General features: G+C 42.3%; 1 protein-coding gene across 3 annotated transcripts in view; it reads right to left on the bottom strand.

The window, feature by feature from the left end:
* Window positions 1–5,955: 5,955 nt before the first annotated feature.
* Window positions 5,956–17,912, bottom strand: part of LOC143035723 (TATA box-binding protein-like 1) — a 37,107-nt gene continuing 25,150 nt past the window's right edge. For 2 of the 3 annotated variants that reach the window (XM_076202617.1, XM_076202616.1), the window contains exons 5-6: window positions 16,380–16,474; window positions 5,956–7,770 (exon numbers count right to left, since the gene is read on the bottom strand). In XM_076202617.1, coding sequence (XP_076058732.1) covers window positions 7,577–7,770; window positions 16,380–16,474 — 289 coding nt within the window. In that variant the 3' untranslated portion in view covers window positions 5,956–7,576. Of the gene's footprint in view, window positions 7,771–12,112; window positions 12,194–16,379; window positions 16,475–17,912 lie in introns of all 3 variants that reach the window. The other variant, XM_076202618.1, reaches the window with a different exon arrangement.

The raw sequence follows: 17,912 nt of genomic DNA on the forward strand, positions 1-17,912 counted from the left end.
TGAGCATCATTGCACTCCAACTTTGATGGGCAAGGACAGGTGAGGATGAGTGTGTGTGCATATTTACTTAATTGTATTTACCCATAAAATGGGCAATATATGAGCTCTAAGCACTCATCTGGGAGAGTAATAGCTGTTGATCACAAGTCCAACACGATCCAAGGCTGTGGACAATATTTCTCCCACACATACACACCCAAAGACCTATTCCTCTTATTGGCATGGGTAGGGGTGGCTGTGTCAAAGCATACACCCACATCATAAACAAATTTCATTCTATCACCCCACCTTCTTGCACTTCAGGTCAACCTGTCCCAAATGACACTGCTTGGGTCAAAAGCAATGCAATCAGATACAGCTCTTCCACAGCAGGGCCCAACAGCTGGAGCTGGTTTACCCACATCTTATGTACATACATACACATACCAAGGGCTATTTCCCCCTTCCAAGGGAGGTAGCCAAAGTCAAAAATATAAATCCACCCCTATTCATCACCCCTCCCTCCCTCCCTCTCACCTTGGCTCCTCATGGATGATAGGTCATCCCTACATCTTGCTCATTGGCCTTGGTCAGAAGCAATGCAGCAAGAAACAGCACACACAACAAGGCTGCTTCATTTAATGTGACCCCCCTCTCCATCCCCTCATGCAGTAACAATGAGGAAAGGGGGTAATTCCTTCGGGTTGCATCAAAATATCATTCACACATAACCACATCCAAGCCCTTCTATCCATCACCCACTCCCTTCTATGCATTACAATATCATCCATACACAGCCATTCTCCACTCGCCCCTATCTTCTGCCTTCTCCCTTAACAGACATCCCCTCTTGCTCAAACCCCCTTTTACCCATCCATCCATCTCATCCTCAGTCGCCCCCATGTTCATTCCATCCATCTCTGCCTTCCACACCTTTTACTAATCTCTCTACATTCACTCTTTCCATAAATCCAAATCATCCCAATACTCTCATCAACCCTATTTCCCCTCTCTTTTTCCATCCCCACTTTCCTCCTAACCTACTAATTTCTCACCCTATCCAACCTAGTAATCCCTACCATACTTATCAGACATTTCATCTCAAACACATTTAAACTCCTCTTTTATATTCCATGTTTCTGCCCCATATAGTGCTGTCAGTACAATCTCCTCTTAGCATCCATTCCCAAATGCCTATTTCTCGTTACACTTTTTAATCCCTCAAGGCACTTGCTTCTCTCACTACAATCTACCTCCACTCCTCCCTTTCCCGCCACATGTGCTCCCAAGTATCTAAAGTTATCCACTTCCTCCAGCCTCTCTCCTTTAATACTCACTTCCAATTTGCTGCCATCCCCTCCCCTTGTACATCTCATCACCTCACTTACCACATTTACCTTAAACTTTCTCCTCTTGCACACCTTACCAAACTGTCACTAACTTCCTCAATCACCCTTGATCATTCCACTAGCATGATGTCATCAATGGCCATTCAATATGTACATGAATGGGGTGGTGCAGGAGGTAAATGCAGAATCACTAGACTATTATCTGTGCTGAGAAGTGTAAGGCAGCTCGTATGTCAATGAAACCAGTTAGCTGAAACCAATTATGCACACACAAACACCTCCCTGCACCCCCACATACATGCAAATACAAGCACATGCACACACAGTATTATGCCCCATGATAAGTTTCATGCAACTGGTGGCATCGGTGTGTGAGCTGCCTTAGTACGAGTGTCACTGGCTGGCAGAAGAGTAGCAGTTGCCAGTAGGAGACAAAAGTACTTGTACATTATATAATCAAGTCTCCTCTCCCCTTATAAGGGGGTTGAATGAATTTAAGCATATTCCCATCTATTCTGCTTTCTCCTCTAACACACCTTCCTAAACTCTGGCAAAACTTCAGTCCATCTTCTACTAAACAAGTGTCATATCATCCACAAACAAAAACTAACTCACCTCCCACTCTTTCCATTTTCATTCCAGAACTCCAAACTCCTACCTAGCACCTCCCTCACCACCCCATCTATATACTGAACCAGACATGACACAGCCCTGGCACATCTCCATCTTCACCTCAAACCTCTCTTCTCCAACATCTGTCTCAAAGGATCAGTTCACACAGGCTTCTCTCATTGGTCCCTGAGATAGTGTACGACTATTTTTGCCTGGTGTTTAATTGGTATACATGTGCTCTTGATTGCAAGATATGGTTTGATGTGGTGCTCATGGCTGTCACTTGTTACCATTGTAACTGGAATTGGATGGTGCTACCTTCAGTCAGTTCTAAATTAGCCAGAGCTCTTGTTAGTGTATGTATAATTGGAGGTGACCAATAGGTACTTTGTGCTTGTGGTGTGAGCATGCAAGTTATCTCAGCATAATGTGCTATGTGTATGTTGTTTCCTTGGGCATACTTGTTAGCCAAGCAGATTAGTGTCACTATTTTTGGTAAAGATCAGGACAGAAGGCAATTCATATCTTGCCTGGTAGCAAACAAGTTCACAATAAGAGCATACATGAAACTTTCTGCTTTATAAAGTCCTCCATACTGTCCTAGCTCTCTGCAAGATGTATATTATACATGTATTTACCTAGTTCTGAAGAGCAAAGTTGGAGTTATGTATACAATGAATAATGTGGATGTGAGTACAGAGCCTTGTGGACCTCTTCTGGATATATTTTTGCTAAGTGACATGGATGCTGTATTTCATATTTATGTGCATCTACCTCAAAAGAACAATCATTTCATGTTGTGGTGTACAGTACATCTTGTCTGCCAGGAGCAATCATGGAATGGATTCAAAAGCTGTGGTTATGTCTGTAGTTGAATATATCTGATGTGCATTGTATGAAATTAATAATGCTTTAGAATGTTGAGCATGGAAACATTGTGGTGTGACAGTTGTATGTCTGAATTGGTGTTTAATACAGTCATCTCCATTACCTTAGATATTGTGCACAATAGTGTGATTGGTCTTCACTATTATGGATTGATTGGAGTTTTGTTAGATTTGTAAATAGTGGTAATTTTCTTGTGTTTTTAAGTGTGGGCATGGTATAATGTGTTTAGCTGTCATTATGTTTTCAGTACTGTGAGCCACTGTGTATTTACTATGATATGGCATCTGGACTCCTAGCATTTAGGCATTTTATTTTTTTGAAGATTTCATACTAGCCTAATTGTGTATGAGCTGGTGTGAAGAGTGTAGATGTTTGATCTAATGGAAATTTATGTAATTTTACAATTATGTTATATTAGGGGAGAGGGTGGAGGAAGTGGACAGTTTTATGTATTTCAGGTTGCATGTCAGGAAATGGTGGAGTGGGGGTGGAAGTAAACTGTAGATTGAGAGAAGTAAATCCCTTTGGGGATTAAAAAGTGTCATGGGAAATAAGCATCTGGGAATGGATGCAAGGAGAAAATTATATGAAGGGGTGATCGTGGCTACAACACTATATATGGCACAGACTTAGAACTTAAGAGAGACAGAAAGGAGAAGTTTAAATGTATTTGAGATTAAGTGGCTGAGGAGTATGGTAGAGGTTACAAAGTTGGATAGAGTGAGAACGAGTTGAGGAGAATGGGGATGAAAATGGAGCTAGCAGATAGCGTTGATGATGGATGATTGGGATGGTTTGGACACAAGGAAAACAAGAGAAAGATTAGCAAAAGAGGTGTGGAAGGCAGAGGTGAATGGAGTAAACTTAAGGGGATGACTGAGGAGATGGATGGACAGGGTGAAAGCTTTGAGCAGGAGGGTAATGTTTGTTGAGCAAGAAAGTGTGATAGGAAGGGATTGGGGTGAGTGAAGGATGGTTGTGTATGGATGTATTTTGATGCAGGCCAGAGGGCTTTCTCCAATTTCTGCATATGGGGAAAAGGAGGGGGGGGGGGTTTGCCATATAAGTAAAGTTGGCCCTATTGTGCATGTGCGGTCTCTTCCTGTATTACTTCCGACCCAGGGAAAAAATGGTGGTGGATGGGAGTGGAATAAGTGGGAGAGGATGCATGCCTTTGATTTGGCTACCTCCCTTATATGGGGAAAGAAGCCATTGGTATATAGGCCTGTTCTGTGCAGCAGGGTAAGTTTTGTTAGAAGTGGTGACAACTGTGCATGTCTGGGTGTGTCACTGCTGTTGTTAATATATAGTACTGTGAGGAGCTTTGGTGATGGTGATAATAAGAGGGCAATGTCTGTATTTGGCAGTGGCAATACCTGATGTCTACAAAGTAATGGTAATGTATGATTAATATGACAATAATAATGGGTGATGCAGCAAATGATGGTAGTTTTGGGTGATCTTAATGGTTATGGGTTGTGGTAGTGTCAGTGGTATTTGCAGTGCTGGTAGAAGGTTCAATGATAGCAGCAGAGCTGCCAGGTTTGGAAATGGTAGTGGTAGTAATGGATGTAGTTTTGGTGGTTATGATGACAGTTATCATGATGGTGGTTGTAGTGGTTGCTGAAGCAATGGTGATTGTGACACATACAAGCAATATGTTGTGTAGGAGCAATAGTACTGGTGTCAGTGATGTCAGTATTGGTTGTAGTGATAATGCCAAAAACAAACTTTGAGCTATTTTAGCACTTACAAAAGTAGTGATATTTGCAGTTCCTGTTGTTCATGTTGGGATGGTAGAGCAAGGGTTATATGTGATACAATGATTGTTACTGTACTGTGTTTATGGTGTTCTTTGTGGATGCAATATCTACTCATTGGTTGTGATGGTAACATTGGACAAGATGGTACTGTTAGGTTATGATAGGTTTGATGGGTAGTGGCAGTAGTAGATGGTACTGATACTGGCGAGCTGTTGGTGGGTGATGATAATGGTTTTAATATTAGTGGGTTGTAGTAATACTAAAAGAAATGGTAGTAATAGTGTTGGTGGAAGGCAGACTTGGTGGCAGTTGTATTTTTTTCAAGAGGTGGTGGTTATGTTTGTGGATGGTCACCAGTGTGTTTGTAGGTGGTGGTTGTAATGCTGGTGGCAATACTTGTGGGGGCAAATAGTACTCATTAACAGTTACAGTCCACATAGGTGAGCACCTGTGATAGACAGGAGCAATTCCAATGAGTGAGGGTATTCTTGTGTGTGGTGATAGTATGGGTGGGTAGTAATAGCAGTAGGTAGCAGCTGTACCACAGTGACAGTAAGCAGTAGATGGCATTGACAGTAACCATGCTGGAGACAGCAATAGCAGAGTTGGTACTCTTAGTAGTAAATGTTAACAGGGATGGTAACAATATTGATGGTAAAGGTTAAAGCAGTGGTGACTGAATAAAGATGGGGTGATTGAAAGATGCAATGAAGTGGTATTCCCACCCTCATCCATGAGTCACATGTACACTACATGCTCCTACTGAGTACAGATGATACCAAAACTGCATTACTGTGCATAGTTTATATACATATATATATTATATATATATATATATATATATACATACATGTATATATATATACAAATATACATATATATGTGTATATATATATATATATATAATCACACACATATATATACATGTATACACAAAACAGCAATTTGTGCAAGTACACACAAAACAGCAATTTGTGCAGGTCAGCAGTGGTGCTGTACACATAGTGTACAAAATGGAAACATGGTTGTGTAGTGGAGGGCAAGTCATACAGCTCAGCAAAGCAGTCCAGATGTGGAAGTGGAGGCCAATCAGTGCACCAATTCTTCCACCAATCTTAATTTCCTGCCAAATAAATTCATTTCCATTTTGCCATGCTAAAACAAATTTGGTAATTCAAATAAAACCAAGTGACAATGGTTGCTGGATGAAATGCTTGAGATGAAGAGCAGTTTACCATGGTCAGCATGAATGACTACATTATGTAAGCATTCCTGCCCATACCTGCCTTCTACAAAAATGTAAAACAAGGATCACAGTGCAAACTTGCAAACTGTATATATACACTTGAAAGACAGTCAACACATGATGTTGCTAGACTGTTTACTTGTGGTTTGACATTATACACATTACAAATATTCAACATTTTTGACACTACTTTTGATAAAGAGCACTGTAAGCTGAGGATCCCAACTTTGCCCTTCAGACTGCAAGTGGCAATTGGAGGGATGGCACAAGGCCTCAAACTGCCACATAAGTGGAGATCCAGTGCTGCTGTAATGAAATCATGTCCAAGTACCACACTGTAGCCATGGACAGACACTGGGCACTTCAGAGGCATTTGAGGCTTCCACCAGCTTCACTCACACTCACACATACAGCATTACCCAAAGATTGGGCCATATACGAGCGTTCAGCTCTCATCTGGGAGGGTAACAGCTGTCAATCACAAGTCCAACATGTGATCCAAGACCATGGTGAATCACACGTCTGCACACGTGCAATATTTTAAAGTGTGTGTGTGTGTACACATATATAAATACATATATACATATATATACACACACATGTATATATATCTATATATAACACACACACACACACACATACACACATGCACACACACACACATATATATATATATATTTACACACACACACACACATTTTTTCTGAGTCGGTGGGATGAGCGAGTCCTACCAGCACTTGGGTACCATGGACAGCAACCCAATGTGTGGTCCATAGTCCTGAGGACTGTGGCCGATTTGCCACTGAACATATTGGAACGGCAACTTGTCACATTCATAAAGAATATAAGTTTTCGTTTATTCACAACATCAACTGAAACAGGTCAAATACAAATTCAGAGTTTAATAAAATGCCATTACTATTAATACCCTGTAGATCGTGTGATGCCATGCCCAATTCAAGCGACAAGTCGGCCTCATCCCCACAATTCAATGTGCCATTGTGTACATTGTCAAGCACCAGACTGTGTATCTTGACTATCATGTAGAAACAGTAGAAAACTATATACTAGTACTACCTTAGCATTTACATGGTCAATAAAAGCTTAAGAGTTTGTCTCACTCAGGAGGCTGACATGTGAGCTGCCAGGTCATTGCACATCCTTTCTTGCCAGTTGCTTGCACCACTGGTTCTCTCTCTTTTTCAACCTGTCTTCACATTTTGCACTAGGAATCAATCTACAATTACCAGATCAAGTGACTAAATTGCTCCAAACAATGGGATCTTTAAAACACTGGCTGTAAGGAGCACAAAATTTTCACTGTATTATAACACTGAACAAAAAAGTAAATCACTGAGGGGTAGCTTACCCCCATGGCCTTTTTCTCAATAAGAGCTTCCAAAAACTCATTTCTCTATATTCTGTTTTTCTTAGGGGAAAAAAGAAAGGAAAAAATAAAAAAAGAAAAAGAAAAAAAAAGGGAAAAAGAAAGAAAATAAATCTTGTCTTGTGCTTCTGACTATGAGGTTTTGAAAGCAAGCTATTGTCTTTGGTGCACTTGCGATCTGAGGACACGAGCAGAACACACACACGCACAAATGCAGAGCCCAATTTCACCTTTTCACTGGATTGGTTCTTGAATACTCTGCCTGCACAATTTTTCAAAAACTTTAATAGGTGTGGTCCTTTTTATTTAAGTGTATTGTGTTCATATATATAATCAATAACCTAGAGAGTTTTCAAAAATCATCATCATCGTCCAAGTCATCATCATCTTCCTCATCCTCATATTCAGACTCCCTATCCAGGAACTGGTATGGATTAGGAGCTTTCTTGACTTCAGCTAATTCTTCCGCAGTTCGATCCTTTCCAAATTCTTTTACAAGAGGGTAAATATGCTCAATGGCCATTTGAACATTGTTCACACTTGGTGCTGAAATGATACAAGACTTTATTAGTAAAACTTGCAAAATATGGTTTCAAGGGATAATACATTAAACCACAAATTACAGGTACATCAGAACAACAATGAACAAAAAATAAAAATGTTCAACACTCCACAAATAAAATCACATACATATAAACTATCCATATTACATGTGTACAATTACTCGCCAAGTGACTTATTGTATCTTGACACCTGACACCTAGAATCACTCCAATTAACCCTTCAACCCTATCTCCCAATTCCTTTTCCACCCCTACTTTCCTCCTCACCTCCTCATTTCTCACTCTACTAGCCTAGTAACCCCTACCTACTTCTCAATCCTTTCATCCCCAAATAAACTCCACTCCCTTCCACCCTCCCTCCCATCTTAGCACCTCCTGGATGATGGGTCATCCCTGCACCTTGTCCACTGCCCTGGGTCAGAAGCAGTGTTGCAAGTCACAGCACATCCACAGCAAGGCCGCTTCATTAAATAGGCAACTCCCCCTATCCGTCCCCCCATGCATAAAAGGAGAAGACGGGGAGAAATCCCTTCGGGCTGCGTCAAATTTTGCTCACACATGCTACCTCACCCCCTATCCCCACCCATTCCACCTCATGCATCACATCATCATCCATATACAACCATTCTCCATTCACCCGTCTTCTGTCCTCTCCCGTCCTTCCTCAACAGACATTCCCCTCTTCCTCAAAGCCCCCTTCACCCCATCCATCTATCTCATCCTAGAACGTCCCCTCATGTTCACTCCCTCCACATCTGCCTTTCATACCTCTTTTACCAATCTTTCTTTCCAAACCATCCTAATACTCTTTCATCAACCCTATCTCCCAACTCCCTTTCCACCCCTGTTGTTGTTGTTGACGTTCCCTAGACTGTCTGTCCGAGCAGTCCCGTCTCCACAAGGAAGGCCACAGCCGAAACTGGGTTTTCCCACAAATCCTTTATAGAGTGTATGTTGTGTTGTTTGCGTGCATGATTGTGTATAATGCAGTCTTCCATTATGTGTTGTATGGTATGGGGTGAAGTGTTACATCCTGGGCAGCTGTTCACAACACGGTCATCCAGCCTCTTCTGGTAGCTTAGAAGTGCTGGGTGGTGACCGCATCGCAGTCTGGCCAAGTGGACTCTGTCCTTTCGTGGGAGAGAGGATTCAGAAGGGTGGATATCAGGGGGTCTGGCATGCAGCAGTGTGTTGTCTTTCAGTGTGTTAATGGAGCGGTGAGTGATATGATTATGAATATGTTTCCGGAGGCTGGTATTTGGTGGTTGTGGAGGAAGAGAAGAGAGTATCTGTGCGTAATAAAGGTCTTTGGGTGTAGTTTTAATGTTTCTTGGTGTGTGTGGGTGTTCTGCTATGTAGTGTAGCGGGTGTGATGTGTTTGTGGTGGCTGCAGCAAGTGTTTGTGTGCCTCGCATGTCGAGGTGGTCCTTGACTTTGAGGACTTTTGTTTCATGGTGTAAATGGTCTGTAGGTGTTGTATTTGTGCAGCCTGTAATTGTTTTTAGGGCTTTGTTTTGTATGATTTGAAGGGTGTTGTGGTGTGTCTCACTGAGATTAGGAGCCCATGCAGGACTCGCATAATTCATCACTGAGTGTATGCATTGTTTGTATATTGTTATATTAGTTTCTTTGTTTTGTCCAAATGTTGTTCCAGTGATTGACTTAAGTGCGTTAAGTCTAGGTGTGCATTTATTTTTTATGTTTGTGAGGTGTTGTTTGAAAGACATGGATGTATCATATGTTACACCAAGAATTTTTGGTGTGTTTGTGTGTGGTATTAGAGTGTTGTTGATGTAGAGATGAGGTATGTATTTGTGTTCATTTGTCCAGTTGGTGAGAAGTGTTGCTGTAGATTTGGTTGGAGCTATTTTGAGTCTGTTTGTGATGAACCATGTGTTGAGTGTGTCAAGGTAAGGCTGGATTATTTCTGCAGCTTTGTCTGTGTTACGATGTGTGCATGTGATTGTTATGTCGTCTGCGTAGGAAGAGATTTGTATTTCTGCGGTGTCTGGTGTGGGTAAGTCATGCATGTATAGATTAAATAATGTGGGGGATAGAACTGAGCCCTGTGGTACTCCGTTCTTAATGTTTCTTATGTGCGATGATTGGCCATTATATGACACATGAGCATTCCTGCCTGCCAGATAATTGGCCAGCCATCTTTTGGTGTTATTGTGCATGTCTGTGTTATATATTTTATTTGTTAGGTTGTGGCGGGGGATAGCATCAAAAGCTTTACTAATGTCCAATGTTATAAGAAGTGTTCTGTGGTGGGGCCTATCTGAATTGATGCCATCTAAAATTCTTTGTGTGAGGTTTGTCAGAAGAGTGTTTGTGGAGTGTAGTGGCCTAAAACCGTGTTGTGAGTCAGCAAGGGGAATATATGGTGTGACAAGTTTAAGTATTAGGCGTTCAATGACTTTAGAGGGGGTGCAGAGAAGTGTGATTGGGCGGTGCGATGTTGGGATTGTTGGGTCTTTGTTCGGTTTTGGAATGGTGATTATTTTACCATGCTTCCAGATGTCGGGTATAGTGTTGTGTGAATAGCTGTAGTTTGCAATGTTTGTGAGTGCGTGTATACCTTGTGGTCCAATGTGTTTTAGGTGTATGTTGCTTATGTTATCAGGGCCACAGGCAGATGAGTGCTTGAGATTATGCATTATGAGTTTTGTCTGACTGTCTATGAAGGGTGCATAGTCTGAGTCTGTGGGGAAGTCTTTCTTACGTCGAATGGTGCGTCGGTCGTCAGGGTGAGATGTAAGATGGCTCGTCTGTGCAAAATGACATATGAGTGCGTTTGCTTGTTGTCTGTTTGAGGGTAGATTATCTGTTGTTGTGATTATTGCTGCGTGAGAGCGTGTAGTGTTAGTGTTGGATAGTGTGATGCTGTTGAGTGTTTTGTACAATTTGCTGGTGTTTGTTTTGTGATCTAGTGTATTGATAAAGTTTTGCCAATTTTGTGTTTTTTGTTCATGTATTTTATTGGCAATCACAGTGTTTAGTGTTTGTATTTGGTCTGCTATGTTTTGAGGGATAGGTGTGGGGGTATCGTGTTTAAGTGTGTCACGTTGTCCAATGAGGCCTTGGATTTCTGATATGAAGTTGGGGTTGTGTGATTTTCTGTTGCCTCTAGGGATGTATCTCTTGTCTGCGTTTTGTATGATTGTATTAAAAGCGTGCACAGCATTGTTTATGTTTGTGATTGGTGTACTGTTAAGTGTTTCAAAATGTTGTTCTGTCTCTTCAGTAAAGGCTTCCCAGTTAGCTCTCTTGTAATTGGTGTAAGTGTGTCTGTGGCCAGCTGGGGTGCATCTTGTTTTGGTGGTGATGATGATTGGAAGGTGGTCAGAGCCAAGGGCTCCGACCACTCTCCATGATGTTGTTGGGGTTAGGCAGGGGGAGCAAAAGGTGATATCAGGAGAGGAGGGAGTGTAGAGGGCTTGGTGTGGGATATGTGTATGATTATGCGTGTTGTTCATGATAGTCAATGAGTCGAACTGAGTCTGTATATCAAGCCCTCTGTCTGTGTCAGGGTTGTCGACATACCAGGCAGACGACTTGGCGTTGAAGTCACCACCCATGATCAGGTTGGGGATTGAGGTTAGTTGGCTAAGTTGAGGTCTGAAGGTGTTTGGAACTGTGGGGGATGATTGGGGGGGAATGTACATGTTAACTATTGTCTGTGTTCTCCTCCTCACCTCTTCATTCCTCACCCTATCTAGCCTAGTAGCCCCCATAATACTTCTCAGACACCTCATCTCAAACACATTCAAACTCCTTCTCTCTTCCTCTCTTATGTTCCATGTTTCTGCCCCATACAGTGCTGTTGGCACAATCACTCCTTCATACAGTCTCCTCTTAGCATCCATTCCCAAATGTCTATTCCTCATTACACTTTTTAATCCACCAAGGCATTTACTTGCTTCTCTCAATCTACATTCCACCTCCACCTCCACTCCACCTTTTCCTGCCACATTAGTACCCAAGTATCTAAAACTATCCACTTCCTCCAGTTGCTCTCCCTTAACCACTTCCATACGGTGATGCCTACGTAGGCGGCATGAGGAGCAAGTGGGTACTCGATGATGCCCACGTCGGCATCTTGATTATATTCATTGTAGTCGTACCTACGTAACTTCCATTCTCTCTAAACTGGCTTCATCATATTTTCTATGGTTATCAAAATACACGAGTGAAAGATAACGAACGATTGAGCACTGACTTTATTTTTTATAATGCGAGTTATTATGATGCAACATCGCACGTCGGGCAGCTAATGCTGCCAGACGTGTGATGTGCCCCGGAGTGAAGAGGTTAATGCTCACTTCCAATCTGCTGCCACTTTCACCCCTTGAACATCTCATCACCTTACTTTTACCCAGAAGACTGGAAAAAGGCCATCATACCTATATAGGAGGAAACAAGGAAGATCCAACAAATTACAAACCCATTTCCCTTACAAGTACATACATATACCAAAGGCTTTTTTCCCCCTTACAGGGGAGGTAGCCCAAAGACATTCCATCCCCTACATACTCCACTCCCCTCTACCCTCTTCCCTCCCTCTTATATTGGCACCTCCTGGATGATGGGTTATCCCTACATCTTGTCCACTGCCCTGGGTCAGAAGCAGTCACAAGACACAGCACATCTACAGCAAGGCTGCTTCATTAATTCGTCGAACCCCCCATCTCCATCCCCTCATGCAGAAAAGGAGAAGACGGGGATAAATCCTTTCAGGCTGCTTCAATCTATTTCTCATACATACTCCCTCACCCCCCATCCCCCACCCACTCCCCCTCATGCATCACAGCATCATCCATATACAACCATTCTCCATTCACCCCTATCTTCTGTCCTCTCCCGTCCTTCCTCAACAGACATTCCCCTCTTTCTAAATGCCCCCTTTACAACATCCATCTCATCCTAGGACATCCCCTTATGTTCACTCCTTCCACACCTCTTTTACTAATCTTTCTTCACTCATTCTTTCCATGTGTCCAAACCATCCTAATACTCTTTCATCAACCCTATCTCCCAACTCCCTTTCCACCGCTGTTCTCCTCACCTCCTCATTCCTCACTCTATCTAGCCTAGTAGCCCCCATCATACTTCTCAGACACCTCATCTCATACACATTCAAACTCCTTTCTTCCTATCTTATGTTTCTCATACACATTCAAACTCCTTCTTTCTTCCTCTCTTATGTTCCATGTTTCTGTCCCGTACAGTGCTGTCGGCACAATCACTCCTTCATACTATCCTCTTAGCATCCATTCCCAAATGTCTATTTCTCATTACACTATTTAATCCCCCAAGGCATTTACTCGCTTCTCTCAATCTACATTCTACCTCCACTCCCTTTCCTGCCACATTTGCACAATCTTGTATGGTTTAACATCACAAACTCTTCCCATCAGAAGGCGAGAACAGTGCCCCTTACAGAGGACTTTGTAGCGTGGAACTTAATAAACCATACCCTAGGTTCAACTTCGCGGGTGAAAATCTTATATAAGAAAAACATCAAATGTAAATGTCAAACAATAAGCTAGTCTTACGCCATGTCCCTAACTTTTTCTATATAACACCCACATAGGTGTTATGAGGTGCAAGTGGGTATACAAGGATGTTGGTGTCGTCTTGATTATATTTTGTAGTTGTAGCTAAGTGACCCCCATTCTATGTACTGGCTTGATTATGTTTCCTGTGTTTATCATTACTCAGTAAAAGAGATAAGTAACACAGCAGTGACTTTATATTTTATAATGCAAGTATTGTGATGCATCAATCATTGTACCTCAGGCATCCAATGCAGTGTGCAAAATGTTTACTCCTATTGAAGAGGATAAGGGACATCTCTAGCTTGATAAATACATTTTTTAATTAATTAAAAATAGTAAATGATGTACAACATTCTTACTTCATCAATATGTTGTACACATACATACATATACCAACTGCTTTTTTATCCTTACAAGGGAGGTAGCCAAATACAAAGGCATAAAATTCATTCCCACCCTTTCCATTCCCACATACTCCACTCCCATTCACCCCCCTCCCTCCCTCCCTCTTATCTTGGCTTCTCCTGGATGACGGGTCATCCCTGCATCTCGCCCACTGCCCTGGGTCAGAAGTAATGTATGTTGTGTATACTTCATACCATCTTTCCACAACTTATAGCTAAATTGTCAAAAAATTCAATTTTTACCATACAGACATCCTTAAAATACATGATTAGTTATATGAACATAAAATTTTCATACATACATACATATACCAAGGCTTTTTCCCCCTTACAAGGGAGGTAGCCAAAAAGGGAAAGGCATAAAAACACTCCCACCCATTTCATCCCTAAATACCCTCCACACCCCTCCCACCCTTCCTCTCATCTGAGCACCTCCTGGATGACGGGTCATCCCTGCACCCTGCCCACCGCCCTGGGTCAGAAGCAGTGTCGCAAGACACAGTACATCCACAGCAAGGCCGCTTCATTTAATCGGCGACCCCCCCTCTCCGTCCCCCTTTGCATATAAGGCGAGGACGGGGAGAAATCCCTTCGGGCTGCGTCAAAATTTACTCACACATACTACCCCACCCCCCACCCCCCTGCCCATTTCTCCTCATGCAGTCACAACATCAATCATATACAACCATTCTCCACTCACCTCTGTCTTCCATCCTCTCCCTTCCTTCCTCAACAGACATTCCCCTCTTCCCCAAAGCCCCCTTCACCCCATCCATCCACCTCATCCTAGGACGTCCCCTCATGTTCACTCCCTCCACATCTGCCTTCCATACCTCTTTTACTAGTCTTTCTTCACTCATTCTTTCCATGTGTCCAAACCATCCTAATATTCTTTCATCAACCCTATCTCCCAAATCCTTTTTCACCCCTGTTCTCCTCCTCACCTCCTCATTTCTCACTCTATCCAGCCTAGTAACCCCCACCATACTTCTCAGACACCTCATCTCAAACACATTCAAACTCCTTCTCTCTTCTTCTCTATGTTCCACGTTTCTGCCCCATACAGTGCTGTTGGCACAATCACTCCTTCATACAGTCTCCTCTTCGCATCCATTCCCAAATGTCTATTTCTCATTACACTCTTTAAACCACCAAGGCATTTACTCGCTTCTCTCAATCTACATTCTACCTCCACCTTCACTCCACCTTTTCCTGCTACACTTGCACCCAAGTATCTAAAACTATCCACTTCCTCCAGTCGCTCTCCCTTAATGTTCACTTCCAGTCTACTGCCACTTTCACCCCTTGTACATCTCATCACCTTACTTTTACCCACATTTATCTTTAGCTTTCTTCTATCACATACTATCCCAAACTCTGCCACCAGCTTCCTCAATCCCTCCACTGACCCTGCCACAAGCGCAGTGTCGTCCGCAAACAACAGCTGGCTCACCTCCCACTTTTCTCCATTTTCTTTAACCATCTCCAATCCCTGACTCACTACCCTAGCATTCACCTCTCGCACCACCCCATCCATGTATAAGTTGAACAGCCAGGGCGACATAACGCATCCTTGACGAAGTCCCACCTTTACTTCAAACCACTCACTCTCTCCATTTCTAATCCTAACACATGCTCTACTACTCTCATAAAAACTCTTGACAGCTCCCAAAAGCTTTCCTCCTATCCCATAAATCTGCATAACCTCCCACAGTGCCTTTCTGTCTACCCTATCATAAGCTTTTTCCAGATCCATAAAAGCCCAAAAAACATCCTTCCCCTTTCTTATAGCTTTCTCACATATCTGTCTTACCACAAAGATCTGATCTACACAACCTCTACCCGTCCTAAATCCACACTGTTCCTCACCAATTACTCCTTCTGTTCCTCTCCTAATCCTCTCAATTAACCCCTTCCATACGGTGCCGCACACGTAGGCGTCATGGACTTAGATCTCGGTGGCAGCAACCAATGCCAGCCATACGACGTGTCGTAATAATACTCGCATCATAAAATATAGTCACCGCTTATATCGATCGTTCTCTCTTCACCCGTGAATTTTGATAACCATAGAAAATGCGATTACAAAAGAATTAGAAAGAATGTCATTATGGAGGGGCGACTACAATAAATATAATCAAGACGCCGATATGGCAGCCTCGCGAATACACTCGCTCCCCATGACGCCTACGTGTGCGGCACCGTATGGAAGGGGTTAAGATCCTCCCATAAGCCTTCCCTACTACACTCAACAGGCTAATCCCTCTGAAATTACTACATTCACACTTGTCCCCTTTTCCTTTGTAAAGAGGAACTATACAGGCACTACTCCAGTCCTCCGGTACTCTACCCTCTCTCCAGCAAACATTAAATAACCTCACCAACCAGTCCACCATCACTGAACCTCCCTTTTTCAGACATTCTGCATGACATCCATCCAGACCAGGAAATAAAAAAGTGAAACCTCATTTCATGTAGTACTTTAAACTTATGAACTTCTTGTTTGATGGACATGGTATTTTTAAGAGGATTTGCACTTTTAATCCTATTACATTCTAAACACAACTTAAAACATGCTTTCTGTCTGCATCCAAACCATGCTTTATGTCTACATTCATGATACTAACCTGTTACAGTAATACTACCAGTAGAAAAAATCTTTAGAGTTGCTTTTGGATGTTCTATCTTGTAGGTGACCCCTGGATGCAACTCCGGTTCATAGCTGAAAAATAAACTTTTATCAAAACAATGCCTCTTAAAATCTACATGCATACATATACCAAGGGCTTCCCCCTTACAAACTGAAACTGTACATTCATATGGGAAAGAAATACAAGAAACAAATTACTATTTCTTCTTTGCTCTATTGAGAGCTATGGCCTTCAAGTTATCTGGCCAGAGCCATTGATTTGTCCCAAGAGTCTCCCATAAAGGGATACATGACATACTTGCAAGTTGTCATGCAAGATGAACATCAGACAGAATCATCTTGCTGCCCATCTTCAAAACTCATCAATATTATCAACCCCCTGAGGGAATGCCACAGCCAAAACTGGGTTTTCCCACAAATCCTTTATAGAGTGTATGTTGTGTTGTTTGCGTGCATGATTGTGTATAATGCAGTCTTCCATTATGTGTTGTATGGTATGGGGTGAAGTGTTACATCCTGGGCAGCTGTTCACAATGCAGTCATCCAGCCTCTTCTGGTAGCTTAGAAGTGCTGGGTTTTGGCTGTGGCATTCCTTGGGGAGATGGGACTGCTCGGACAGACAGTCTAGGGAACGACAACAACAACAACCCCCTGAAGGTGCAACCCTAAGGGGCTTTCACCTAGTCTCTGAGCTGTGTTCACAATCTCTATCAATTTCAATTAATTATATTTCCTCTATTTTCTCACATAGGGTAAACTGACTGTTCCTTTCTTCCTTTTACTATAAGCTGGTGACAGAAACTGTCCCACATTAACACAAAGACAACACTCTAAGGTTTCTTTCCAGGGGTCTATAGGAGGGCTTGAGGACCAGTCACAGTGGGGCTGCAGGTTTTCAGTCACTGAAATTCATTGCAACATTTCCTATGGTCTTTTCAAACTCGATAATATTGTAGGACAATGTCACAAAGCTCTGCCTTAGCCATCTTGTGTGACCTTTTGTCACCTGTGTCAATTGTCACCCATTTTATTTATTTCTTTTCTTGGTATTTTTTTTTTTTTCTATTTTAGTTCTTTTGTAAGACAATCCTTATGTATTTATGTTGGGTGACCTCTCCTGTTCTCTACACTATTGTATTTAAGCTGTACTTTGTTGTTTGGGAGAGTATGTGATAGAAGAAAGCTAAAAATAAATGTGGGTAAAAGTAAGGTGATGAGATGTACAAGGGGTGAAAGTGGCAGTAGACTGGAAGTGAGCATTGGGGTAGAGCGACTGGAGGAAGTGGATAGTTTTGGATACTGGTGCAAATGTGGCAGGAAAGGGTGGAGTGAAGGTGGAGGTAGAATGTAGATTGAGAGAAGCAAGTAAATGCCTTGGTGGATTGAAGTTGTGTAATGAGGAATAGACATTTGGGAATGGATGCTAAGAGGAGACTGTATGAAGAAGTGATTGTGCCAACAGCACTGTATGGGGCAGAAACATGGAACATAAGAGAGGAAGAGAGAAGGA

This window comes from Oratosquilla oratoria, chromosome 19 (assembly GCF_046742065.1).
Source record: "Oratosquilla oratoria isolate Oo_2021 chromosome 19, ASM4674206v1, whole genome shotgun sequence".
Lineage (NCBI taxonomy): Eukaryota > Metazoa > Arthropoda > Malacostraca > Stomatopoda > Squillidae > Oratosquilla > Oratosquilla oratoria.